Source organism: Miniopterus schreibersii (genome assembly GCF_964146895.1).
Source record: "Miniopterus schreibersii genome assembly, chromosome: 12".
NCBI lineage: Eukaryota > Metazoa > Chordata > Mammalia > Chiroptera > Miniopteridae > Miniopterus > Miniopterus schreibersii.
In genome coordinates, this window is record NC_138112.1 from 73,614,732 (window position 1) to 73,641,072 (window position 26,341).

Below are 26,341 nucleotides of genomic sequence, written 5' to 3' on the forward strand. Positions count from 1 at the left end.
ATTGCCCTCTGTGCACCTGCTGACTCGAAGAAGAGAGGCCCCAGCTCAGCTCAGCTCCTGGGCTGGCCAGCTCAGAGTGCAGATGTGCAGCCTGGTGGCTAGGGTGGGGCAACAGTCATGAGAGTCGAGCAATGAGAGCAGTGTGCAGAGGACAAGCTCCAGCTTACCCTCAGCAAGCTCTCTGCCTGCTAACCTCCCTCTTGCGTCCATGCCGGCCAGGGTCTGTAGCACTGACTGCAACTGTGACCCCAGGGACAACTGCACGGATAGCTTAAGGCCACCAACAGGGAAGAGACCAGCTCGCCTTCCAGAATCTTCTCTGCTGGCCATGTTTAACCCTCCAGTCACAAATGGGAACCAGCCCCTGGCCACTACAGTGAAACCCAAAGATGAGTGAGGTCAGCTACACGCCCTCTAGAACCACCAGCCAGCCCTCACCATGCTGCGCCCTCACCAGCAGCACTGCAAACACTCCTTAAGAACACGTGCCGGAAGGAGACAACTGAACCAGCAGGGACGCACAGTGTATAGGGGCAAGAAAAGCACAGATGTCCCAATGTCTAGACCGAGAACCCCGCCCCGGGACAGCCACGCTCAGCACTGCAGCCCGTGTGCTCTGGGCTCATGCACCAGGGCCCTGAGCATAGGGCGGGCGACAGAGGAGGACCTTATCACGTACCTCCTGCCCGGGCGGCTCCCCCAAAACAGCCACATGGCCTGGTTGAGATGAAGCCCCCACAACAGAATGTTGCCAAGATGAGCACAGTAGTGGTGTTTTGATAAAGTTCCAGAAACTGTCCATTTTCATCCAAACTTCTAGTTTCCCTTTAATTTGTAGGTTTAACCACAGAACTGTCTTGATTTCTATAAAAACGGATCCCAAGATCGTGCTCCCTCCTGACCTGACAGGCCGGCTGCAGTCCAGGCTTAGCCTTTCTCCTCACACTGCGTACATGTGGTCCCGTCCACCCAGGGGACGCAGTGCAGGCAGTCTGGAAGCGCGTGCACTACGCACGCACGTGGGGCTCGTGGGCAGCACAGCGTGCAGACGGTGGCCCAGGCGGAGATGCTAGGACTAGAACTGCTCCGACAGCAGCGCGCACAGTCTCTGGGAGACGGTCTCCTTGCTCGTCCGCAGCGTGAGCCTGTACATCTGCAACAGAGAGCACAGGTAAGAGCGACCAGGGCAGACAGGCCCTCAGCACAGCTCGGGCACCAGCCTCACTCTCCCCACGCAGCCCTTCCTGAGGTGCCCACTGCTCTAAGAGCCAGGGGCATCGCCCACGCTGCCACAGCTGAGTGAAGTCTGATAAGGGCATGAGCCCGTGTGCACGTGGAGCTGCTGCTGGTGGTGGACAAACCCCAGCCCCTGGAGGGCAATGGGGCAGCTGCTCATAAAGCTAACAGTACCTGGGCCATGAGCCGTGGCTCCACATTGCGTCCACCCAGTGAAACAGACATCTGCACAAAGGCCAGTCAAGCACCTGCAGCAGCTCTTCCCACAAGGCCCCACCCAGACCGCCCAGGAGTCTGCCAGCAGGAGGATGGGGTCAGCAGGAGTGCCCCCAGGCCGCCAGAGCAATGGGACTGACGCCGGGCTGCCTCGAGGGGAGGCAGAGCTGACAGCGAGGGCGAAGGGAATGTCGTGTGCAGGATGCTGAGTTACCTGGGGGGCACACATCTGCCAGAACTCACGACCCCACACTAGTATCCATGTCTCACTGTGGCAATCACACAACAAAACAACTTGGTGTGTGCAACCACTTCCTCAAGAGCCTAACCTGGGCCTGCAGGTTGGGCTCCAAGCGCAGCAAGCACCCGATCTGGGTGGTCCTGGTGTGGATGATACCGGCTCCCACAAAGTTGGCAGGATTGGGATCAACCTCTTCAAGGAGAGCAGAGCCAAACCCAATAATCTGCACAAAGGAAACAGAGAGTTGGGATCCTGGTGGCAGCAAGGGTGGGTCCTCAGGGTCACAACTCGGGAACACCACCAAGAAGGCCGTCACCTTGGCTTTGGTGATTTCTGTGTCCATTGGGTGCTTTGCCTTGAAAATGTTCTGCACTTCCTGCTGGGGACTGCAAGACAAAGATCAACGTCAGACCCTCAGCCTAGTCTGACCACAAGGCCCAGCCCCCCACACCCACTGCCTAAGGCGCTGCTCACTTGCTCAGCTGCTTCCAACGCTGGAAGAAATCTTGAGAGGCCATTTCTGTGGGCTGGAAAAACTTGTTGAGTGTGATGGGCAGCTTGACGGACACATTCTGAAAGGTTCCCCCATACCTGCAAGGAACAGAGAGTGCTGAGGAGACCCGTGGATGGCAGAGAACCTGGAACTCAGCTGGGAGCCATGCCCCTGCCTGCAAATCTCAGGGCACGGAAGGGCCGGGTCCAAGGTGGGGAATTCCTGCCTCATCAGCTCATCGATCCAGCTGCCTGCCAGAGAGGCCGTCCTGTCCACAGGGCAACGGAGTGTTCTGGAAGGGTAGCTGGGTCTGTCTCGTGTGCACCATCACGAGAGGACCACACACTGACCGGCACATGCCTGCTCCTGGGCACCTGTCAGTGGACACACTCCTCTGGCCGAGCGCTGTGGGTGATCACACTCCAGGACGTCCACTCCCCTCACTGTACCTCCCCATCCGTCCATGTCCAACTACTCCAAATTAATTTAAATTGTGTCAGAGGTTTTTTTTCTTTTCATGAAAAAACTGAATAAAAGAGTTTGTCTATAGAATGCAATAAAAATTTGCCTATTTCCCTAAAGTCTACAAAGTAAACGACCTTCAGATCTCTGTGGATTTAGTGTTTGAAAACATGCTTTTCCAAAAATGCAACCTTACAAACACCTGATGGGGAACTAACTGATGGACCACATACACTCCATTGTAGCCACTGGAAAATAACAGTAATGAACCAGCAGCAATACGAAAAATAATTTTAAAAACAAACAAGACAGCGGGCATGTCTGCTCAGAGTGCAACTGCAAGAGGGCAGGGCAGGCAGCAGACAAGGTCTGCGGGTAGATTCCACAGCAGCAGGCAGGCAGCACATGCGGGACCTGCGGACCCCACCCATGGGTAGGCCCCTCCTTATCTCAGCTAGAAAGTACTGGGCCTTGAAGAGGTGACCCGCCAGCGGGAACCTCAGGTTGGACCGAGCTGGCCTCAAAGAGTCTGGGCTCGTTCTCCTCCTACCTCCATGCTCTGCAGCTGGTGTTGCTGCTTAGCGAGGAAAGACGGCTCCTGGGACAAAGCTGCATGCAGGTCCAGCTCCAGCCCCTCAAGCTCCAGGCCAGGGCTGGAGGCTGGGACACCCCACCAGCCAGGGGGGCCAGCACCCAGGCTCACCTGAACTGGATGTTGAGGACTGGCGCCTCGGTGAAATCCGACACGCACTCAATGTTGACAACCTGCTGCACCTGTGCGCCCCCATCCACCGTCGGGTCCACGGGCTTGGTCTGCAGGCTCAGATGTGTACGTGTCAAGGAGGCCACTTCAACGTAGGGAAGAGAGGTCTGGGCCAAGCTGGCCCTGTGGTCCCCCATGCCCAGGGAGCCCGGGAGTGAGAGTCCCTCTAGAAGGGAGGGGCTCAGAAGAGTGACACTCACACTGCTGATCTTACACAAAACCTCAAATACAGCTGATCCTACCTACAAATGTTTTTAACTATTCTGAAACAGGCTATGTTTAAAACATACTTGTCTCAAGATAAAAGTGGGTGTGGCCTGCGGGAGGAGGCTTTTCAGGGCAGGCAGTGCCCTCCTCTGGTCAAGCCGGGGCCCTGCTCACCAGCACTTTATTTGGCCAGCCCAACCTGGATGGGAAGAACTGTGGACACCAAGGTGACACTGGCTCGGGTGTTCTCATCATATGGCTGACATTTATTAGCGACGGCCTCCATGGGCACAGTCACAGTGCAGACACCAGCTGACCCAGCTGCTGGTGGGCCCTCTGCTTCTGGCAGCGGCAGCTCCAGGGAGGAACCTCAGAGAAGGACACCAGAGCTCAAAGGGACTAACAGTGTCACAGTCTGTGAAGTAACATCACCTGAGGTGACCGGCACCTGGAATACCTGGCTCCTCTGATTGCTTTAAAACCTTCCTCAGAACCCTCCTCTAAACCCCACAGGACCACTGTCAGGGGCGTGGGGCAGACGGAACCAAGGATATTGGCCTGAAGGTCATCGGAGCAGATGAGCATCGGTGTGAAGTTTAAGAACTGTGTGGAGGTCTTATTCCCGTAAAATATGAGCATGCGACCTGGAAGGAAACCGTCTGTCTCACACACGCTTCACACAAACCCCAAGGAGCAACGGGAAGGCCAAGAACCCCCCCCCAGCTGAGTCTGTCCCACAGCCAGAGCCTTCCCCGCCCTGCAGGACCCTGGGCACCGCTCCAGCAGGGGTCCTTGCCCCGTGGCAGAGCCTGTGGACTCGTGAGGCAGACATTTAGGGTGCTGCAGCGTCCCCAGTTATCCACATCAGGGCAGAGATCTTACACAGACCTCTGCGCACATTTTTATAGCTTTTGTTCAGAATGAAGTGACCCCCAAACACCCTGAAAAACAGCAACTCAGCTTCACTCTTCCCACAACTTAAAAATCAACAACCCAAACCCTGGGGAGCCCCCAGGGCCCATGGGGGGCAGACGCGGGTCCCTCCTTGTCTTCACACTTTCGCTCATCTCCCCACCTTGACCATCTGCGTGCACAGCTCAGGGCATGAAGCACATTCACGCTGTCATGCAGCCGTCCCCACCGTCATCTCCACAACTTCCCGTCTTCCCAAAAGGACGCTCTGTCCCCATTGAACAGTAACCCCCTCCCCCAGGCCCTGGCACCACCATCTACTTTCTGACACCTCCTGGTATGGATCTAACTCCTCTCGGGACCTCCTGTGAGTGGGTCACACAGTATGTGTCCTTCTGTGTCTGGCTCATTCACTCGGCAGTGTCCTCAGGGTCTGTCCCTGTGGCAGGTGGCAGGATTTCCTTCCTCTTTAAGGCTGAGTGAGATACCACTGTGTGGATGGACGGCATTCTGTGTACCCGTCCATGTCCACGGACACCCGGGCTGCTCCCGTGTTTCAGCCACTGTGACTGATGCTGCTGTGAGCATGGGGTACAAATATCTTTCCAAGACCCTGCTTTCAAGCCTTTTGGGATGTGCCCACAAGTGGAACTGCTGGGTCACATGGTAACTCTGTTCGATTTTTTTCTTCCTTTTTTCAATCCTCACCTGAAGGTATGTTTACTGATTTTAGAGAGCGAGGAATGGGGGAGAGAGAAACATCGAAGTGAGAAAGAAACGTCTATCGGTTGCCTCCCGTACGTGCCCAGCTGGGGATGGAACCTGCCACCTAGGTCTGTGCCCTGACTGAGAATCAAACCCGGAACCTTTTTTTGGTGTACAGGACGACGCTCCAACCGGCCGAGCCGTGCGGGCTGAGGCGATTGTTTCATTCCGAGGACCTGCAACACAGCTCCCCCAGAGGCTGCAGCGGCTAACGTTCCCAGCAGCAGCTCACGGGGCTCGTTTCTTCCGTCCTCGCCAGTACTTGTTTTTTGCTTATGTGGCAGCAGCCACTCTGACAGGCGTGAGCTTGTGTCCCACTGTGGTTTTAACGCGCGTCTCTCTGCTGACTATGATGCTAGCATCTTCTCCAGTGCTCTGGGCCGTCTGCGTGTCTTCCTTAGAGAAATGCCAAGCCCTCTGCCCATCTTTAACGAGGCTGCCCGTTTTGCTGCTGTTGAGCTGAAGTACTCTGTATATTCTGGAACCTAAACCCTTATCAGGTATGTGACTTGGAAATATTTTCTCCCCATAATTTCCAAGAGGCGTTTTCATTATATAATTAGGACACATACCTAAATTCTGCCGAAATTCAGATTTAAGTCCAATTTGAAGCAGCTGGTTTTCAAACAACACACCGTTATTTTTACAGACAAACCTAGGGGAAGAGGGACAGTATGTGAATCAAAGATGCCCACTGACCAAACAAAGATTTGCTCTGAAAAAGGGTTTGGTGAACACGAAGGCCAGAAAGAACTCCGAGGGATAGGAGGGAGGGAAGAGTAGGACATGTCCCCAAGAACACCATGAAGAGCACCCCCTAGAGACAGGAAGTGAACAGAAAGCAGGATCCAGCAGCAAGATGATCCCAGGAGACAGGTCCTCTGCTTCATGCTGGTCTGCAATCCCCAGCTGCTCCAACCATGGCACATCCCAGGCGCCCAGGCACACACACACACTGCAGGCTGGACCACAGATTCTCCAGCCAGACAGCTGGCACCAACCTCAATCAGGGATGACCATCAGCATCCCAGGCTGCGCAAACACTTGGGCGGTACCCCACTCCAGTGTGGCCCGCCCTCTCCTCCCCCTTCTCCCCTCCCCACCCCCTTCACACAGGGTCACTTTGCACTGCACAGGGGTCCAGGGTTTTGCTCATTACGTGGTGTCTACACTACACAGAATTAGGGGGAAATAAAATGCCGTGTGTGTTGGTTTTTACTTATACTCCTCTCAGAGGAGATTAAAGTATCCGGCCTCCTCTAACATAAATCATACTTATACAGTGGGCCAGGACCAAAAGAAAGGGGAAGAGGCAGCTGGGCAGGTCCTACACAATCAGTGAGAACACAGCAGAAGCCAGCCTTTCCTCCCTGCACCCGGATCAGCAGGTGCAGTTCAAGGAGCGGTGGGGCCAGCAGGCAGAGCCCACGGGACTGGACAGCACTCCACGTACACCCTTCACGGCTCCCGAGAGATAGAGCCCGTGGCGGCAGCCCCCCCACCCCATCCCCCAGCTTCCAGATGCAGTCATGTGCCGGCCTAGCGCAGCTCAGACCAGAGAGCTCTGCCCTGTCCTGCGTGCCCACTTCAGAGGTGGTGGCCCGTCAGCAATGCGCATCCCAGCCAGCCTCTCAGTGGACGCCAAGCCAGGGCCAATCCAAGCAGCACAGAAGGAAGGCATAGGGGGCAGCAGCAGCAGAGATGTGGAGACAGGTGAGCCTGGCCCCACCCTCTGTGTCCACTCTCCCCCCAGTCACACGATGAGGGTCCAGTTCTCCCCACCCACCTCAAGATGCATGCAAAGCTCCACACAGTCACATAGTCCACTCAGTGCACAAAGCCATCTTCAACACACCCAAGGGCATGTGCAACCATGGCCCCAGGACCAGCCCCAGGGGACCCAGGTGCTCCCAAGACTCCCATGGGACAGAGGAGAAGTGACTGATGACGCAGAGCTCTGAAGCACACAGCCACGGCCACTGCTACGCTCATACCCGACTCAGTGACAGCAGGGCTGCCCACTATGCCCAGGTGTAGACACAGGGCCAGGCAGCACAGGTGGCAGCTGGTGGGACTAAGCCACCTGGAAGTAACATTTCTCAAGGAGATGGGAAAGGCATCCACTGAGTGACTAAGTGACAGAAGTAGCCCAGCAGTCCCTGCCTGGTTCTTTTAAAGGGTCATCACAACCAGGAGGAGACGCTGTGGAATAGAATTTTGGGCTCATGCAGAGCATTGTACAGGGCCTAGGGGATGCAGACCTCCCCACGCCAGGAGCTGTAGGGGCGTGAGTGGTGCATGCCCCAAGTACTCAGCACACCCAAATTCACACCTGACACCCTGTCTCTGTGCAGCCACACAAAGGCCCAGACAGCCCAACTCCCACATGGCTGCTGAAGCACCTGGAGCCGGGCAGACCATCTGGGAGACAGAGCACGGCCTCAGGTCAGTGTGGGCATCACCCTCGCCTTCCGCCCCCAACAGTACACTCAAGTTGCCTGAAGAGCTTCAGCAGCTCCTGCCTGAGCCCAGTGACCGCAAAGCTCCTGAAGGCCTGCAGACACAGCAAGGCAAGAGCGCAGGGTGAGCCCCTGCCCGGGAACACTGCCCAGACTGGGCATCCAGCTTGGAGCCCAGCACTGCCCCGAGGACACGCAGCTCCAGCACGAAGGGCCTTGCGACCAGGGGTCTGAGGTGCCTGTCAGTCGCAAACCCACCAGCTCTGAAAGCCTGTTTCAGCTGGAGACAGCGCCTCACACCACCAACAGGAACAGGGAGCAGAATTACATGCAGCAGGAACACAGAGAAGGAACAGACTGCAAACCACCCAGCTGGCACAGCTCAGTGGTTGGGCATCAACCTATGAACCAGGAGGTCAAGGTTCAATTCCCGGTCAGGGCACATGCCCGGGTTGTGGGCTCAATCGCCAGTGGGGGGCATGCAGGAGGCAGCCGATGAATGACTCTCTCATCATTGATGTTTATCTCTCTCTCTCTCTCTCTCTCCCCCCCCCTCCCTTCCTCTCTCTGAAATCAATAAAGGCATAAAAAATAAGAAAAAAGAAACAGACTGCGACCCACTGGGCTCTGCTCTTGTCCATCACAACAGGGGCAAGGAGCCATTCCTTGAAGACTCACACCTCTGTAGAGAACAGTCTCACACCTGCTCCCTGGAGGAAGCATTTGGGGGAAAAGGTACAAGGTCCACACACCAAACAAAATGGGAAAGAACAGAGCTAGGAAGGGCAAGGCCGCAGTCTGGCGCAGAATCAGGGCACAAACACCTCGATGAAAGTCACAGAAAGTGGGGAGGACAGAGCTGGTTTCAGGAGGCAGCCTCGGACACACGCTTTATGGGGCGAAGCAGCAGTTGTGCAGCTGAAGAACATTACCTAGTAAAAGGCTGGGCACCCAGAAGCAGACACAGAGAAGGGCCAAGTCGGAGCGGGAAGGGGCACGAGGGTGAGAACGGAGCTGCATGGGAAGTGGCGCTCTAGGCACCAGGGCCGAGCACGCGGTGAACGCCAGCCAGCACGCCTGGCAGCCAGCCCTGTCGCTGCTCCACCTGACACCCTTCTGGTCCTGACTGGGGGCCACTTGCTGTGCAAACAGGCAGACCGCGGAGGATGAGGCTGCAGAGCAAACCCACCAGTGCCACAGGCCCACTTTAACTGCAGGGAACTGGGAGGAAGGACTTCTGCCCACTCTGCCCAGCTGACCGGGGCCCAGGGGCAGACAGGGTCCCTGTTTTCAGGAAGCAGATCAACTACCTGGCAAAGTTGTCTTCGGAGCCGGGAGCGAGAGGTGCGACTGCAGAGGGCGAGTCCGAGAACACGTCCACGAGCAGCCCGCCAGAGGAGGGTGGGGGGCCTGCGGGCGCAGGGGGCGCGGCCCCCAGACCCAGGAGATCTGCCGACGGAGACGGTGTGGACTGGAAAACAAGGAAAGTGGTGGTTGGTGTGAAGCCTTCAGGGCACACAGAGGCCGACCGGGGGCATTGCTGCACCCTCCCACTGCAGCCACTGGGCTGCAGGTGTGTCTGCAGGTAGGCAGGTGAGGGACGGGCCGTTTCTGGGACGCAGCTGCACCAGAGTCAGGCCTGAAGACCAGCCCATGGAGAAGGTGAATTGCGTCTCACAAGACTGGACAAGGAACCCACCTTTCCTCACAAGTGTTATCAGAGTGAAAACAACTTCTGAAAAATGTTGTCATGAGAGAGGCCAAAAAGAAGCATCTGCTCTAGGAAATAAGGCTGTGCACACTGCTGTCAGCTGAGGCAGCGAGGGAGCCGTGGCCACGGGGAAGCCCGGTGCAGCCTCTGCTACTGCTCGTGGCCTCGTGAAGAAGAGGTAAATTAAATGCCTACAGAGCAAACCTTTAAAAAATTACTTTTGAACCTTGGAAAAGAAAGAATAAAGCAGCTCTGAGCTCAGTCTCACACTGACAAGGGACAGGACAACAAGGATCTCCCCATGCTCACACCTGTGGGGAACTCAGGCCCCACCCTGCACCCCTGGGTGTCCGCCCGCCAAACGTGGGGTTCAGACGGTCACCAGGACCATGTCACAGGCAGGAACCGGGGGTGTTAGCCACTGTCCTGAACCCTCATCTTGCATGGCTAGAACACCCCGCTGGACACCCACAGAGGCAAAATCAGTTCGTAATGATTTTATGAACCGCATCCCGGTGCCATTCCCGCTGTTTGCTATGAATGCTCAGCTCGGGTCTAAAACACACTCATTCTTCCAGGAGCATGGGGGCCCCGTGAGCTGCAGGAGAATGGAGCCCTTTCCTTCTGCAGCGTGTTGGCCTCACCTGCCGCCTGCCTCTGGGCAGAACCACACTTGGCACGTACACAGGGAAACTGATGTTCACGTAAATAACTGCTCATTTCTGTTTCACATTAAGTTAGAGCCATGCATGGGACTTTTAAAGAATTACCTGTGTGGGCAGGTGATACTACATATGAATTCTATTTGGAGATAAAGAAAGCATTAAAAAACACATGTCCTGCAGAGCGTGTGCGGGTGTGCGCAAGCCAGAGCCCCGCCAGATGGCAGCCCTGTCTCCCTTGAGCAGCAGGGCAGCTCTGGGTGTGAAGGCTCCCGGGCTGCAGACAGACTGGACTCCTCGCTAAGGGGGGGCCTTGCAGGAGCTGTCAAGAGGAGTGAGAGAGATGTCTGCAGTGCAGGTAAGGTCTGGAGGAAACTGGCGGTGGCTCCTCACCCTCACTGCTCCTGGGACAGCTCTCCCACCAGCACTGTTCCCATCAGGAGGTGACAGGGTGGAGGAGGCTGGGAGCTGATCTTGGCCGCCTGGCACTGTGCTACAGACCACGCAGGAAAGGCACCTGTGCAGACCTGCCTGCACACGGACTGGGGTCCTCTCTCCTCTGCCAACTGCTGCAAGGTTTTACCTACAGTTCCTCTAAACTGTGCAAGCGCTTTTCAAAGTAGGAAACCCCTCTGTCCAATTAAGCCAAACATACCCTAAATTCTCCACAGATGTAAGCAAGACTGCTGTGTGGAAGAACCACTGCCTCTTCGCCACTGCCTCCTTTCGGGACTAGGGAGACCTCCCCGGAGAGCCCACCTGGCACTGGAATTACAACAATAAGAGCAGCCCTATGGTCCTGGCCGGTTTTGCTCAGTGGTTAGAGCATCAGCCTGAGAATTGAAGGGTCCCAGGTTCGATCCTGGTGAAGGGTACATACTTTGGTTGCAGGCTCGATCCCCAGCCCTGGCTGTGTCTCTCTCACATCGATGTCTCTCTCTCTCCCCCTTCCACTCTCTCTGAAAAGCGATGGAAAAAATATCCTTGGGTGAAATTTAAAAATAGCAGCCCTATGGCCCGTCGGGTGGCTAAGCTCATTAGAGCATCATCCTGGGGGGCCAGGCACCACTAAGGGGCTGCTATGGGGCCAGGCCAGTGTACCTGTTCTCCAGGAGTGCCCAGTCCCATTGGGGACAGCAAGGAAACTACAACTCTCAACATGATGTCTCCACCCAGCCAACAGCCTCCACACAGGCAATCCTGCACGAGAGGCCTATGACCATGTTTTCTGAACCGGGAGTCAAGACAGGGAGCACTAGGAGCAGAGCAGGCCTGAGACAGGGGCTAGAAGGCAGTCACGGCATGTTTGGGTGAGAACAGCATCTGGGGTCCCAGGTGTGGGACAGGTGAGGGCCTCAGGCTCAGGGCCACCACCTGGTTCTCAGCACACACTTTTATATTTAACAGAAACTTCCCCAAATGTTCTGCTGGCCCCGAATCTCAGGGCCGGGCCACACGGGAGCTGGGGCAGGGCTCTGGCGTCAGGGAGGGACCCACCGTGGTGCTGGCCAGGACCGGCTCCGGGCCCCCGTTGACATCGGTGCCTCGCTCACGCTTGCCCTCCTCCAGGCCCATCACCGTGCCTGGGCCCTTCTTCTTCTTGAGCTTGGCCAGGATGGATGACTCGCGCTCCGGGAAGGGGGGCATCTCCTCCAGGACAGTGGCCTGTGGGGGAGGAGCCAGTCAGCTGGGTAGCTCAGCTGCGGGCAGAGCCGGTGCACCCAGGCCTACCCACCAGGATGTCGGTGCTGGCAACGGTGCTCAGCCGCAGGTACTCCACGGCCCGCTGCTGCAGCTCCACGTCGGCATTCTTCAGCTGGCTGTCGCTGCGCAACACGTCCTGGATGGTGGGCTTCACCTCCGGGAACAGGTTCACAAACTTGATGTAGGTGGACAGCAGCAGGGCCCGGGTGGGGACGCTACACAGGTGGAACTTGGAGTGCAGCAGGTTGAACTGGACCAGCGGGCTGTGAGGGGAAGGAGAGCAGATGGGCAAAGCCTGAGACCGAGGTTCCTTTCCCCCAAGAGGCACAGAGGCACTGCCAGCGACTACACTTCCTCTGGGGACAGGGACCACACGCCCACATCGCATTTTCAACCAGGACCCTGCTTTGTCAGCTCGCAAGACAGAGCCATCGGGCCAGAGTGCGGGTGGTCTTGCTCTGGGCTGTCCCTCACTATATCAGACCCCCAGTATGAGTATCGGCAGGCACAGCCCAGCCTCAGGAAGAGATGCTCTCTGATCCCCTAGGGCTATCTTCTTACCTGGATCTTGGGTCCCCAGCTATCAGGTTCCCAAACTCGCCCAGGATGTAGCCGCCGACTTTGACCAGGTTCTCGTGGCATGCAGGGGCCTGCAGCGACTGGGAGACAGCAGTGGGATGGTCAAGGAGGGAGCCGGGCATGGGGTGGGGGTACCAGAGCAGGAAGCCCTCCTCCCGTCAGTCCTGCCCTCCCATCCTCCCACCAAGCAACAGATGCTCCCCAGAGGCAGAGGCGTGGCCAATCCCATCCAAAACCAGAGCCACACTCCCCAAAGTTAACGTCCAAGCCCCATGCATCCTCCCAGAGCCTCTTGGGCTCTCACACACAGGGAAGCAAGCCCAAGGCTCCAGCCCTGGGCACTGTGGCCTCTCAAGAGCCTAGAGCATCCCACCCATGGTCGGTGAGGAGGAGTGAGAGTCTGGCAGAGGGTCAGCAGGACAGGAGCTGGACCCTCCAAGGGGTCAGCAGGAGATGGAAGGGAGGCCAGTGTTCCCCGGGACCACACCCCCAGGGCCGCCGGAGTACCTCAAACACCGTCTTGGCGGCGTAGCCCTGCACGTCGTCGCGGTTGATGACGATCTGGATGACACGGTACCACACCTCCTCGCTCACGTAGTCGCCAGCAACCCGGATCAGGTTTAGGATGGTGTCCACATACCACGTGTAGTCCACGGCATACTTCTCTGCCAGGATGGCGACCTTCAGCACCTGCAGGGGTGGCCACTCAGGGTAGGTGCCCGTGGCCCCTCGACAGCAGGGCACCCACAAGCCCAGGCAGTGTAAGATTCACAGGTTTACTGAGGGAAGCCACACCACCCTTCAGCAACAGACACAACAGGATGCGTCTAGGACCACAGGACAGAGGTCACGGCTGCAGGAGTGCACAAGGTCCAAACTGACCACAGCCGAGCCAGGCCTAGGCGCTCCTCCTGCACCCACACACAGGGCAGCCACACTCCTCGGGTCTCCTCTCCAGCCTGCCTTTCTCTCAGTCTCCCCTCCACCCTCGTTGCAGGTGCCATCCCCTGCCCTGGTCGGGGCGAGGGTGGGAGGCAACTAATCAATGTGTCTCTCACATCGATGTTTCTCTCTCTCCCCCGCCTTCCACTCTCTCTGAAAAGCAATGGAAAAAATATCCTTCGGTGAGGATTTTAAAAAAAAGACTGAAGACTCTATTGGAAATGCTGATTAAGGAGCTAAAGCATCTAGCAAATTCTCAGCAAAGTCTGTGGACCAGAAACAGAACCAGAACCACTAAGGAAGACCTTCAGCTGAGAGTCACAAGCGCCTGTAGCCAGTGACAACACAAAGGCAGTCAGAACTCACAATCTCTTCCCGAATGGAGTAGTCAGCCGTCTCCAAGTAGCTCAGCATCTCAGCCACGATCTGCTGGGCATTGCTGCGATCACACATGGCATAGAGGAGGTCCACAGCTCGCTGCCGCACACTCACGTCCCGCTCGGTCTGGGGAACGAGGCGCAGAATGAAAAGCCGGGAGGCTGGACGGGCCTCCACTGCGACCCGACACTCACTCCTAGCTCTCCTCACTCACCATCCGAACGCAGGGACCCCCCCAGGCTCTGGTCAGCAGAGCCCCTCACACCAACTCACTGCCCCTCTCGTCCCTGCATGGCCGAGAATCAAGCTCTGTCCCCAAGGGGATGTCAGAGGTCTATCTACTGTGTGGTCACAGGCCGGAACCTTCCATGTTGCCTGGGAGCTTTTCACAGTGCTGGCTCTCAGCCCCACCCCCGCCTGCACATCAGTTTCTCAGCACAGGACGGCCTGGGAGTGCAGGTTCAGGGCCAGGTGACATGTAAAAGTAAAGACAAGCCTGTGCTCCCAGGAGGGACTGAGAACACACCTGAGCCAGGCCCAGAGGGACCCAGGGCAGCACTAGGCTCACTCCAAACCCTGTGGGCCTCCTGGTCAAATCACAAACCAACAATGTCTGCTAAATTAGTGCAAACAGAAGCAACAGAGTCAGGCCTGTTCTTAATTTAAGCTGGGGCCAGCACAGCGGCTAGGCAGCTCCCCACTCCAGCTCTCTAATGCACTGGCTAACAGCAGGGAACACCGTGGACGCTGGTGTGTCTGACGACAGGAGAGCCAGCCTCAACTAGGCTCCTCCAAGTTTGGAATTTTAATTCCTTGAAAAAGTTCACTTTCTTTTGCAAAGAGTGAGTTTTCTTGGAGACGAAGAAAACAGTTTATCTTTCTACCTAAAAGAGCTGTTTCTATTGGTTGACATGTTTGCTGTGACTCTGGCACATGCACAGCACCCGTTAGATGCAGCACATAGTTATTGTGGTAGCCTCGCAGGCAGAGGACAGTAGTGCCAACCACAGCGCAGCTACGCAGGGGTGAGGAGTGGCCCCGCAGCAGCAGCACGGCTGACCCAGCAGCTGCCTCCCACACCCATCCCACTCCCATGCCCACTGCAAGTAACACAGGTGACAGGAGCAACCCCAGCACTGCCCCGCTCAGACTGCCCCCCCGGGTGATGACACCCCAAGTGCAGCACGCTTGCCTTCAACGCGTTGATGACGGTCTCGATGTGTGTCTTCACAGCCTCATGGGAAAACTCGGAGCTGGCCAGTGTGCACATGCTCTCCAGGGCCAAGTAGCGCAGATTGGTCTCCCGGTGCTGCAGGAACTGGCCCAGCTGGTTGCAGGCGCGCACGAGCAGGTTTGGCTCACTGAGGGGAGATATGGTGAAGGGGCTGTGTGCACATCAGCATGGCAGGTGCAATGCTGCGTCCTGCTCACAGTCACCATGGGGACCTCCCAGGACACAAAAGCCTTAACTATAAGCCCCAACATCAGTTTTACATCCCTCTGTAGAGCCCACAGTGAGAGACCCACTGGAGATTCTCCAAGCACATCTGCAGAATTCCACCAACTCCAAAGAGCCACTGACAACAGAGGCACCTCCTGCACCCTGTCCTGAGTGCATGGCGGCCACTTTGGGGCTGCCGTCAGCCAGGTCACCAGCTTGAGGAAACCTGAACAAGAGCCCTGGCAATGGAGGGCTCTGAGGGCAAATATGTAGACAAAGGTGTAAAAGAGGCTGTTGAATACTTGAGCACCCATTACCATAAAGTGGGCTAGACCTCTGCTCACTCCCTGCTTTGTCCTCAGGATGCTGTTTCTCTTTAAATGCCTTTCATGACACAAGGACTTCCGCTCATTCGGGAAATTTGTTTGGGGTGTAACTCAGGCTGCGTTTGCTCACAGGAAAGTACATGTGTGTGGAGGGGTGGAGTGGAAGATGCTGGGAGCAGGTCTGCGCAGCCCACAGGGGGCCCTGAGAGCTGCATGGGGCCAGGCTGTCGCTCTCACGGGAGTGCCAGAACACGCACCAGGCACAGGGCCACATGCGGGCAGTGGGGCGCTCAGGGAAACAGCAGGGGCCCTCGCGGGGAGGTGTGGCAGTTCTGAGGGTCGGAAGATGGAGAAGAGGGGCTGGGCAGGGGCAGATGCTGCTGGGGAAGAGGGAGAGGCCATACACCAGTGCCCACAGGGTGGACGGACACTAGGCCACCCACTAGACCTGAGGTCGACGAGGAACAGCGCACACATGCCTGCGTCTGAGAGGACCAGGTTCTCAAACCTGCTGGGGGGGGGGGCGGGCAGACGGCTCACCTGTCATGATGGATGATGAGGCTAATGGCCTCGAAGAGCACGGCGTTCTTGGCGTTGGAGTGCTGCACCTTCTTGGACTTGGGCGGCTCCTGGGCCTTGTTCAGAATTGTCTCCAGGCACTCGGTCAGGCGGCCTCGCACAGCAGGGTCTTCTGGGCAGGACAGACAGCCATCGGGCAGCTCCCCACAGCCCACCCTGCCCTCCCAGCTGCACACCTCAGGGCCTGACTCTCAAGTCATCTCAGACCGGGAAGAAGGGCTGGCTATTCAAACTGTACCTCCATTTAACATAGGACAACTTAACAGCCAGGGTAACTACACATACGTTTTAATGAAATAACATGAAATCAAGAGAAAATAAAATCTCAGGCTCATAGACAACACACGTGATATATAAAAGTTTTAGGGGCCCTGGCCAGGTAGTTCAACTGGATAGAGCACCGTCCCCATACCCCAAAGTTACAGGTTCCAGCCCCAGTCAGGGCTCATACAGGCATCAACCAATAAATGCATAAACTCATGGGGCAACACACAGATGTTTCTCTCTCCCTCCCTTCCTCTCTCTCTCTCTATAATCAATCAATAAATTTTTTTCTAAGTTTTAGGGAGAAAGGGCAAAATACTTTCTCCTTGTGCTATTACCAACAGAAACAAAGAACACGGTATAGAAACAACACAAAGAGAAGAAAGTTTTAAGTTTCTATTCAAACCAGAAGAAACAGTGAACCGAAATGAGCAAGAGAGCAGCGCACAGCAGACCCCCAGGAACTCCTTGTGGACACTGCACAGAACAGTGCCCCGGGGCTGGAACACGGGCCGAGCAAGAGAGGACAGCGCCGCGAGCCCCGTGCAGCTGGACCAGAGCAGGGCCCCAGAAGCCCCGAGAGCCCTGACCCTAGGGGCACGGGGAGGGGTCGCACACTACGTGAGACCAGCGAGAGAACGCTGGGACCTCCGGCCAGAAAGGAGGATGGGGACCGTGCCACTCACACCCGGGGCAGCAGGGGTCTGAGCCTACGCCCCAGGTCTCAGGGGGCATCTACTGGGCTAAGGAGAGGGAGGGGCACTGGGAGGCTGGGCCCTCCCACACCCAGGCTGCTGCGTCATCCGTGCTATAAAAGAGACTCAGTGCAGCCATTACTGAAATTAACAAATACCCTGTATACAAACAAACTACAACAAAGCAATCTTTGTAGGAGAAACTGGGCGTATCTGACATTTTCATGTTCGTTCTTCAACCAAGGTTTCTGTCTCTAGATACCTAGGGTGCTGATGGAATCAACCACCTTTTAGAATGAAACATGAGCACAGACCTGTCCTCCGTGTGCATATTAAAGTTCAGGGACTGCCCGGCCAACGTGGCTCAGGGCTTGAGCATCAACCTAGGTTCCAGGAGGTCACAGTTCAATGCACCATCAGGGCACATGCCCGGGTTATGGGCTTGACCCCCAGCAGGGGGCGTGCAGGAGGCAGCCGATCAAGGACTCTCTCATCATTGATGTTTCTGTCTCCCTCCCTCTCTCTTCCTCTCTCTGAATCAATAAAAATATATTTTTTTTTTTTTGAAGTTCAGGGATTATTAACAACTTAGGATACAAAGTTTCTAATGGTTTCAAGTTTTATTTTATAAGACTGTTTCAAATCCTGCACAGATCTGATACTGTATAGAAGCAGAGAAAATCCCAGACCATAACAACACTATGAGTTCTCCACCAGCTGCTCCGGGAAAGCCAGGATGCTGGCCACCTCACAGAGGGATCCACAGGACAAGAACCAGCGTCAGGAAAGGACTTTTAAGAGAACAAACAAGAGACCTAACCCCAAGGGGCTGAGGTGGCCCTGCCCGAGAGGTCTGTGCATCTGGCCATACCTGGCGGTGGGTAGCACTGCAGCAGCCTCAGAAGTTTGACTGACAGCCAGGGAGCCGGGACAAAATAGTAAGTGTAATCCTGCAGGTCTGTGGATGCGGAAGTCACAATCTGTAAAACAACGCAAGTGTGAAACTCTGTGGCAGGTGTCCCAGGAGGAGCGCCCACTGCGGGGACCCACACAGAGCCACACTGGTTCTGGCTCCACAGGTCACATACTAACGGAAAACCTGGTTTTGTTCATGTGCTGAGAATGTTTAATGTGCTCTCTGTACTTCAGAGGGGAAGAGCAAAGCTGTTCCAGGGTCACACCCAGAGCTGCCCATCATCACTGGGGCAGCGGCGTGCTGCTGCTGTGTGACAGAGATCCCATCTGGGGACACACACCTGTGACGCTGCTGACTGGGCACAAAATTCTATATGGAACTCAGTCTTTCCTTTGTGGACCAGGATGTGAACGAGACATAACATGGAGACCTCTGGCCGCTCCAAAGGGAGAGGCTGATGCCCTGACCCCACCCCACAGCCCCCAAGCGCACACCCTGCCACGAGCTCACCGAGGGCAGAGGGCACGCTCCTCTCACTGGTGGTTTGCAGCACAGCCCCAGCAGGGCAGACGCTCCATCGACCTTCCCAACATATGACTGTCCCCAAGACATTGCATTCCCACCACCACACCCCACTCCCGCGTTGGGAGGTCAGGGAAGCCTCGCCCCACACTGTCATAAAGAAAGGTAGCTGTAGAGCATTCACGCAAACCCTACCCAGTGTCAAAAGTGAATGAAAAGCACAGAAAACAAGCATGATTGTTCCACAAGGTTGACCAGAACAAGTCGAGCACAAAAGAACACAGGCTGCATGACCCATTTACAAAAATTCAAAACACACACAGCAGCAAGGACAGGGCTTCCTGCCGCAGGGAGGAACCTAGAGCATCCTGAGGGCACCCGCACACCCCACCCTGCCCGCAGTGAGAGCCAAGAGCTGGAATGCTCTGCTGTGGGCACCATCCCACACAAACAGGACACTTCTCAACTGACTCAAAGTTCAAAGGAGGGCTAACCGATGACTACCAGATTTTCACTCTTGAATTTGCAAAGTGTGCCAAATAACCTGCGTTCTAATAAAAAGTAAGCTAATATACTAATTGCATAAGATAACTGAGACCAAACCCGCCCTGGGCGCCATCCCCCGCACACAGGCTTACTCTGCTTAACCTGGAGACAGCCAGGGAAACGGAGGTTCTAAACTCTTCTGGGTTCTTCTGGGCTAAGGTGCTGATGAGACTCGTGGCAGCAGTGACCACACCCTGAAAGGAAAATGCACACACGGTATGTATTCCGATTCCAGTCAAAACACCTGAAGCTGGCTTCTCGTGTTAAACCCATTCTTCAAATAAAACTAAACTAGAGCAACAAATTGGCAGCCCACGGCCCACTCAGGCCGACTCACAAGGCCCACAGTGTTTCTGAAGATGGAGACGGCACCCACAGGTAGTGGTCTTTACGCAGCTTCTCTGGCAAACCGTGCAATCCGCACACTGTAGCCAGCCCACCACGGCGGCAAAGGCAGGGAGGACAGCGCAGCCCCACTCCCAGTCCCCACCCGCCCGTCGCCCTTGTCCACCCGGCTGCCTGCCTGGCCCACAGACGGCCATGTGAGCAGCGAGACATTATCTGCAGACTCACTTAAATCTTCACAACCCAAAAGTGAGGTATGGAAAAGCGACTGGAAAAGCCCATTCTGCCCCTTTCTGAAAGTGGCCCAGGCCATGTCTCTGCCACCAGGTCGGCCCCTAGAGCACCACCAGGCCCAGATGTGTCTGTCTCCCTCTCGCTCCCTTGCTGGGACCTTCCAGGCAGCACAGGGAGCTTTGCTGAGCCCTAGCACAACTCTCTGGCTCTTGCAAGAAGATGCTGGTTAAGTGCAGACATTTTCTCACAAACACAAAGGGAATTCTTCACAGTGCAGATGCCAACAGCTCAGGAAGCTCTCCCGGGGTCAGGTGCTCCCCCTGCCCCCACCCCGACTCTGGAAACAAACTCAGCATGGCCAGGCGTGGCTCAGTGGTTGAGCATCGACCTAGGATCCAGGAGATCGGGGTTCGGTTCCCGGTCAGGGCACATGCCCGGGTTGCGGGCTAGGCAGCCGATCAGTGACTCTCTCATCATTGATGTTTCTATCTCTCTCTCTCCCCCTCCTTTCCTCTCTCTGAAATCAATAAAGATTAAAAAAAAAAACCAACAACAACTCTGGAGGAGTCAGTGCCCCCAAGGCCCCATAGGAGCCTCGCTGTGCTGGCTTCTGCTTTCTGGGGAGTGAGGGGCTCTAACTGGCCTGGCTGTCCTTCCCGGGCTGGCCAGAGAGCTTGACCAGCTCAGTACAGTAACACGAAGGTCCCACCAGGGCAGAGAGCTGCTCACCATGGTTTCCAAGTGTCTGGGGCCTGGCCTGGTTGACCAAAACTGGGAAAAGTCCCACTGACTCATGGGGTGCACCTGAGGGGCGACTTGTGTGACCTGAGCCTCCGGGCCTCCAGTACTGCTTCAGAATCCATGGGCGGAGTCTGACCCTGTGTGACCCAGTGTGACCCATGACCTGATGAAACCCAGCACGCGTGGCTGGCACAGGAAGCCGGGTTCCCAGACCTCCTGCAGCAGATGCCCAGCTCCATTCTGAGGGCTGCCTCTGTCCAGACACCAACCTTCCCAGTGAGCTTGGGAACTGGCGTAGGGATGGCTCGAGGGGCTGCCACACCACAGCCAGCTCTCACCTCTGAATCTTCACGTAATGACCATTTATTTTTAATTTTATACTTAAAGTAGGTTTCCTTGTGGGAAAAACTGTAGTAGCCCAACTGACACACCACGCACTCCGCTCAACAGGGAGGTCTCCTGTCTACCTTGAAGGTTGATTCTTTCGTGCACCAGAATCCAGGCAGGGTGAGGCCACTCTGTCCAGCACCTGAGGCACTTGCCTCGCCTCCCAGGGCCACATCCCCGCATGTCCTCTAGTGTGGAGGTCTAACCACAGCCCCTGCATCGCTCTATCCCTCCCTGTCCTGGTCCACGAGGCTGGGAACGCTCTCTTGGAACAGGGTGTTTCTTGGGAGACGCTGACCTCTTCTTGCTGCCTGGGCACCTGGCCCACAGGAGGTCCCCCAACGCCGACTTCCAGGTGAGCCAGAGACCATGACTGACTCATCAGCCCAGGGAAGGGGATCACAGGAGGATGGGTGGCACTGTGAGCATGGCCCAGACACCACGAGCAGCCACGTGGGGCTCTATCACAGCCGCTCTTCCTGCAAACGTTACCCAGGGGAGGGGCTGGTCAGAGGCACTTACCAGGTGCTGGTCGTTGAGGAGGTGCACCACGCGGGACGCCCAATCGCCCGTGGGGACCAGGTGGGGAGATGTCCGGTACAGACGCAGCAGGCACAGGGCAGCACTCTGCTTTGCACTATCCATGGTGTCTCTGAAAGACAGACGCAGCAGTCACTCGACAGCAGGACAGCACGGCCCAGAGCCATGCGGGAACACCTCCTCCCCCAGAGGAACCAGGTCGAGGTGCAAGTGGGCAGGCTGGATAGACAGAGTGAGGATGCTTTGGCCTCTCAGGGTAACCAAACCCACGCCACCTGCGTGAGGAGTCTGCTCTAAAAAGCCTCCTCCAGGACTTCACATCAACACAGCCATGGGAGAGAGCCTCTCCCTACCACCCTGCCCCTCTCCAAAAGGTTCAGCTCTGCCTCTTCAGCTGCTGAAGGGGACTCTGGCAGGTATGTTCATGGAACACTCCTCTTTCACTGTTTGAACCACATTTTTTGGTCAACCTGGAGATTTCCTCTCATCTCCAAAACCACCACCAGGCGCCCTCCCAGCACCGGTCCACCTGCCCCGCCTGCCCTCAGCACTGAGAAAGTGGGGCAGCAGCTCCAATGCCTGCGCCTCTCAGAGCCTGTGCCCCTCACAGTGCAGGCTGTGAAAAGCATCGCTTAGGGCTGGGTAGCACCAGGAGGCTAGGTGGGGACCCCTGCAGACACCCAGGAGGGGTTTCTGTCTTGGCTGGGATATTGACTGAGAACACAGAATGTACCCACTGCCATTTATCCTCCTGCCCCCACACCCAGCCCAATAATGCTCCAGGCCCACCACAGAGGGCTCCAAGCAGGCTGTCAGAACGGAAGTCAGCACTGGCAAAGCACTGGGGGCTCTGGTCCGTCTGCAGGAGAGAAGGTCTAAGGGCTGCCTTTACCATTTACCTCCCTTTTGGCTTTTTTATTCCTAAATGAGTCTATACCAACATGAGAAATCCCCAAACCACGCCCTATTCTTTTCCAAAGAAAAACTACATTAGAAAAAAATTCTCTATGGGGTGCAAACAGCCTGGAAGCAGGAGTAGGTGCCTGTCCTTCTCCCTGGCCGGCACCATCCTCACCAGGAGTGGCAGAACCACACCTGCCCACCTAGCTTCTGTCCTGCAGTGGCTGACAATGAGTTGGGGTGTCTGCTGTCCATGCCCCCAGTGAACGCAGAGCATGGTTTGGCCTAGAATGGCCCTTTCTTTACATGCTCCCAGCCCTGAGCCCTGACTGGCACAGGGGCCACCTGCCCAGCTTCCACACTACCCAACACCCTCATGCAGCAGCCATGCTCTCAGCAAGAACATTCAAGGAAAGTACAGCGTCGACATCCAGGGGGACCCAGGGAACCACTGCCCACCTGGCAGCAGTCCTGCCAGAGCTGCAGGCACAGAGCCCAGTAACTACGTTAAACAATATTCCTCCTCTGCCCCGCCCCCTCTCAGCTCCGCCTCTGGGCATCCACCATGGCACATGTGGGGCCAGATCTCCTTTCCTCAGCCTGTCGGTCGGTGCATGTGGAAGTACAGCAGCGTCCCGGGCTCCACCCAGCAGATACCAGTAGAACGCCCTCTGCTGTGACAGCCAAACGTGCTGAGACTGCCCAAGGTCCCCAGGACACCAGCCTTTGAGGACCACAGGTCTAGGCCCACTCGCTCTGATGTCACGTGAGTCACATTCTGAAATCCACTACCCTCCCCACAGTGCCATCCGAGGGTCTTCTCCACACCTTGCGGCCAGTGTCCTAGAGGACCTAGTCCCAGAGTCTCCACTACATAAAATGCGGAGATTAACTCTCCCTATAAGTTCTCTAAAGTAGTTACACAGTTGACCTATTTAACGTGAGAGAGACATTTTTCAACAAATCACAACACACACCCAGCTACGAGGATTTTGGGGATCTCCCCAGCAAAGGCCTCAGCCATCTCCCGGCTGCCCACGTTGGCGATGCAGTGCAGGGCCAGGCCCATGAAGGTGGGGTTCCGGCTGGCCAGGTCGTTCTTGATGGCATTGTTGATCAGGCGGATCAGCTCGCTGTTGGAGTTCACCAGCACAGAGATGAAGAGATACCCCTGCGTCAGGAAGACAAGAGAGCAGAAAGCTCAGGACCACCTGGGTCCACGTGGGCCCCAAGGCACCCAGCAGACCCACACAGACATGGCCAGCCCCCAGCACGATCACTACCGGCCTGCTGGGCTGTAGGTCACTCTAGGAAGGACTCACGGGCATTAGGGTGAACCCACTTCCGTTACAGAAGCTAAGGCTCTTCTTCCAATTCTGCCAGAAGTCCTGCAGGATGAACCTGAGAGGCAGTCAGATGTCCCCACAGGAATCAGGCACCTGACCCTCTCCCTAGCCTCACTCACTTCTCCATCATGACGTGTGAGTCACCCAGACTCACCGCTGTCCTGACCAGGAGGGAAGGGCCTGCCTGGACTGTAACTAAAACACTACGGAGATTTCCAGACTCCCGGCTGACTGCTGTCTCCCCCTCTCTTGAATCTGTTCCTGTGCCCCCAGCTTCCCCTCTCCACCCAGGCCAAACTCCAGCCTGTGTCACTCCAAGTCCACCCACTCCCCATGCAGGAGGAAGGCTGTGAGTTGCTGCCACCGTCCCAGCTCTGCATACCCAACAGGCATGTCCCTGGGCCAGTGCTCCCTGCTCGACCCACTCTCATCCCCCAGTCAGCTCCTCATCCTTTGGTCTCAGCTCAGGGTGCCCTCCCCAGGGAAACCCCTCTCTCAGGGTTCTAGGGCCTCCTGAAAACCTTCACTGGGTTCCAGCCAGAGCTGTAATTCTCTATTTGTGGAGCTATCTGATGCCATCTCCCCACTAGGCCCACATCTGCTTTTGGTCACTGTGTCCCCAGGGTCTCCCTAGCACACTGATTGCTCCAAGGCAAAAGCTCAATAAATTTTTGTTGAGTCAATACCAATACTTAACAAAATTCCTGGGGCATCTAGGGTATTTCTTACTTTCTGTAAGTTAAGGCTTGGGACAAACAGAGGGAAATGTTACTTTGTAGCACTAGAACAGACAGACAGAAACAATGTTACTCTGAGAAGCAGCCAGGCCATCTGGAAGGTGCGGGAGCTGGGAGCCGCCTCTGTTTCAGAGTTGAATAAGGGGCTGCTGCGCAGTGGGAAAGAGATACCCTTCACTGCCCCCTGCAGCGGGCCCACGGGGGCAGTCATGTGGAAGCTGCCCATGCAGCACCCCGTCTGAGCCATGGGAACTTCGCAGACTGAGTGGAGGTAAAGCAGCAGCCCCCTCATCAGAAGACCCTCAGATGGAAAGAGAGACCCTTCCACGGAACTCCTGGGGCCTGTGAGCGAAGCTGGTCAGAGGTGTCAGCACCTGGAGCCCCTCTGCGATACCATCCTGCCCACACCCGCCCCCAGCCCCACTCACGATCTGCTTCTCCGTGTATCTGTTGGAGCTCAGCAGGTTCACAGCCTCCATGTGCCCAAAGTCAATATCATGGCCCAGGAGAAAGATGAAGAGCAACTTGCAGACATACTTCTTTTTACTGTAGCCATCGAGAGCCTTGTCGCCTAGGAGGAGAAGCCGACAGCTCAACAAGAGGAGCAAGGCAGGCAGCAGAGGAGAGGCCTGCAACACGGGCAGTGGCCCTGGCACCTGGGCACTGGGAAGTGTGCACCAGAATCCAAATGTTTGGATCCCTAAAAGCAGGAACCAGAGAATTGCAGCAGGAGCTGTGGGCTTCAGGGACTGGGCAACCCTGGGCAGGCACCACCGGGGACAGTCTCTGACCTGCCACCATCCCCCAGGACTCCTGAAGCCAGCTCTGCCTTAAACCAGCACATTAATATCCTAAATAAGTTCAGAAACTTAAGCAGATGAACAAAGTCTCCCTAGTCTTCCATCTTGTCCCAGCTTCAGGACAATCACCCCCACAAACCACACAGAAGGACCAGAAGGGATCCATGTCTCCACCCAATCACAGCCCACTGATCCTCACTAGATATCATGGCTGAGGCAACCCTGTGTTGCTGGCAGGAAGAGAAAATGCCCCTTTAAAGGTCCCCTCAGCATTGCCATCATGAATACCAAAAGCTCTAGTGTCCCTTTGGAAGTGTAAATGTTGCTGAGAGCCCACTGTAAGTAGACTGCAGAGGTGATGACCAGGAGAGCTGGTGGTCTTAGGAAGCCTTTCCTCTCCATCCGTGGTACCCAGTGCAGCCCCAGCCCCAGCCCTCCCTCTGGCTGGTCGAGAAGTGGTAGCTTTGGCACTGAGGCCTGCGGGGCGGCTCCATGCGCTGCCCGGATGTGTGTTGGGGCGAGGCTGGGGCCACAGAGCTTGGGCTTGGTCGGCTAAGTGCTGGCTGCAGGCTGCCCTTTTTGTGTCAGGTCCACAGTGACCCCAGGGCTTTCCCAGAAAGTTTGAACCATGAGCGCTCCCAAACCTGGCGTCCAGCAGCCTCCCCAAAGGCTATGGACCAAGGGGCAGGGTCACCTCTGAGCTCGAGAGCGACATGAACACAACCTGCCTGGGTACTGCGCACTTGTTCTTAGACACCAGGGGCTTTGTTCACTGCTCCCAGAAACAGGCCTGGGGACAAACGCTCTGCTCACCACACAGCCCACAGGTCCATCTCCATCAAGAAAGTGTGTGCACTCCCTCCACCAGCATCCCCCCAGACACTCCCAGCACCTGCCCCTGCCCGACCCTGCCCGCCTCAGGAGCGAGGCGCAGACTGCAGTGTGCGGGAGCCCAGCATCCTGGAGGCTGCCACAGGGCACCACTGGGCCTGGCTCTTCATTCTACAGGAGCCCAAGTCCACTCCCAACTGCAAACTCATCATCAGGACACAGGGTTGGGGTCAGGTCGGGGTGCTACTGCTCAGCTCCAAAAGCACCCTGGATGCGCAGACCCAGGGCAGAATCCCCTGTGCTCCTCTCCTTCAGTCCCGCTAGGTAGCACTGGAAAGACAGCAGAGGAAGGAGCTCTCATGCAGCTGGGGATGAGGGCAGGGGCTCTGTGGTCCCACAGTGACCCCTCAACCCCACCCTGGCCATAACCTTCCCACAGACCTTTCAACACAACCCCCGTG

At 56.4% G+C, this 26,341-nt stretch overlaps 1 protein-coding gene across 2 annotated transcripts in view; it reads right to left on the reverse strand.

Annotated features, from left to right (window-relative positions):
* Positions 1-508: 508 nt before the first annotated feature.
* AP2A2 (adaptor related protein complex 2 subunit alpha 2) overlaps positions 509-26,341 on the reverse strand; it is a 47,730-nt gene continuing 21,897 nt past the window's right edge. Inside the window, exons 3-22 of one of the 2 annotated variants that reach the window (XM_081154579.1) lie at positions 24,678-24,820; positions 23,144-23,337; positions 21,249-21,378; positions 19,112-19,213; positions 17,907-18,015; positions 16,038-16,185; positions 14,923-15,091; positions 13,719-13,856; positions 12,918-13,100; positions 12,393-12,490; positions 11,863-12,094; positions 11,625-11,792; positions 9,065-9,225; positions 5,868-5,950; positions 4,173-4,262; positions 3,352-3,475; positions 2,168-2,284; positions 2,010-2,079; positions 1,782-1,916; positions 509-1,153 (exon numbers count right to left, since the gene is read on the reverse strand). In XM_081154579.1, the coding sequence (XP_081010705.1) occupies positions 1,076-1,153; positions 1,782-1,916; positions 2,010-2,079; positions 2,168-2,284; positions 3,352-3,475; positions 4,173-4,262; positions 5,868-5,950; positions 9,065-9,225; positions 11,625-11,792; positions 11,863-12,094; positions 12,393-12,490; positions 12,918-13,100; positions 13,719-13,856; positions 14,923-15,091; positions 16,038-16,185; positions 17,907-18,015; positions 19,112-19,213; positions 21,249-21,378; positions 23,144-23,337; positions 24,678-24,820 (2,672 nt within the window). In that variant the 3' untranslated portion in view covers positions 509-1,075. Of the gene's footprint in view, positions 1,154-1,781; positions 1,917-2,009; positions 2,080-2,167; positions 2,285-3,351; positions 3,476-4,172; positions 4,263-5,867; positions 5,951-9,064; positions 9,226-11,624; positions 11,793-11,862; positions 12,095-12,392; positions 12,491-12,917; positions 13,101-13,718; positions 13,857-14,922; positions 15,092-16,037; positions 16,189-17,906; positions 18,016-19,111; positions 19,214-21,248; positions 21,379-23,143; positions 23,338-24,677; positions 24,821-26,341 lie in introns of both variants that reach the window. The other variant, XM_081154578.1, reaches the window with a different exon arrangement.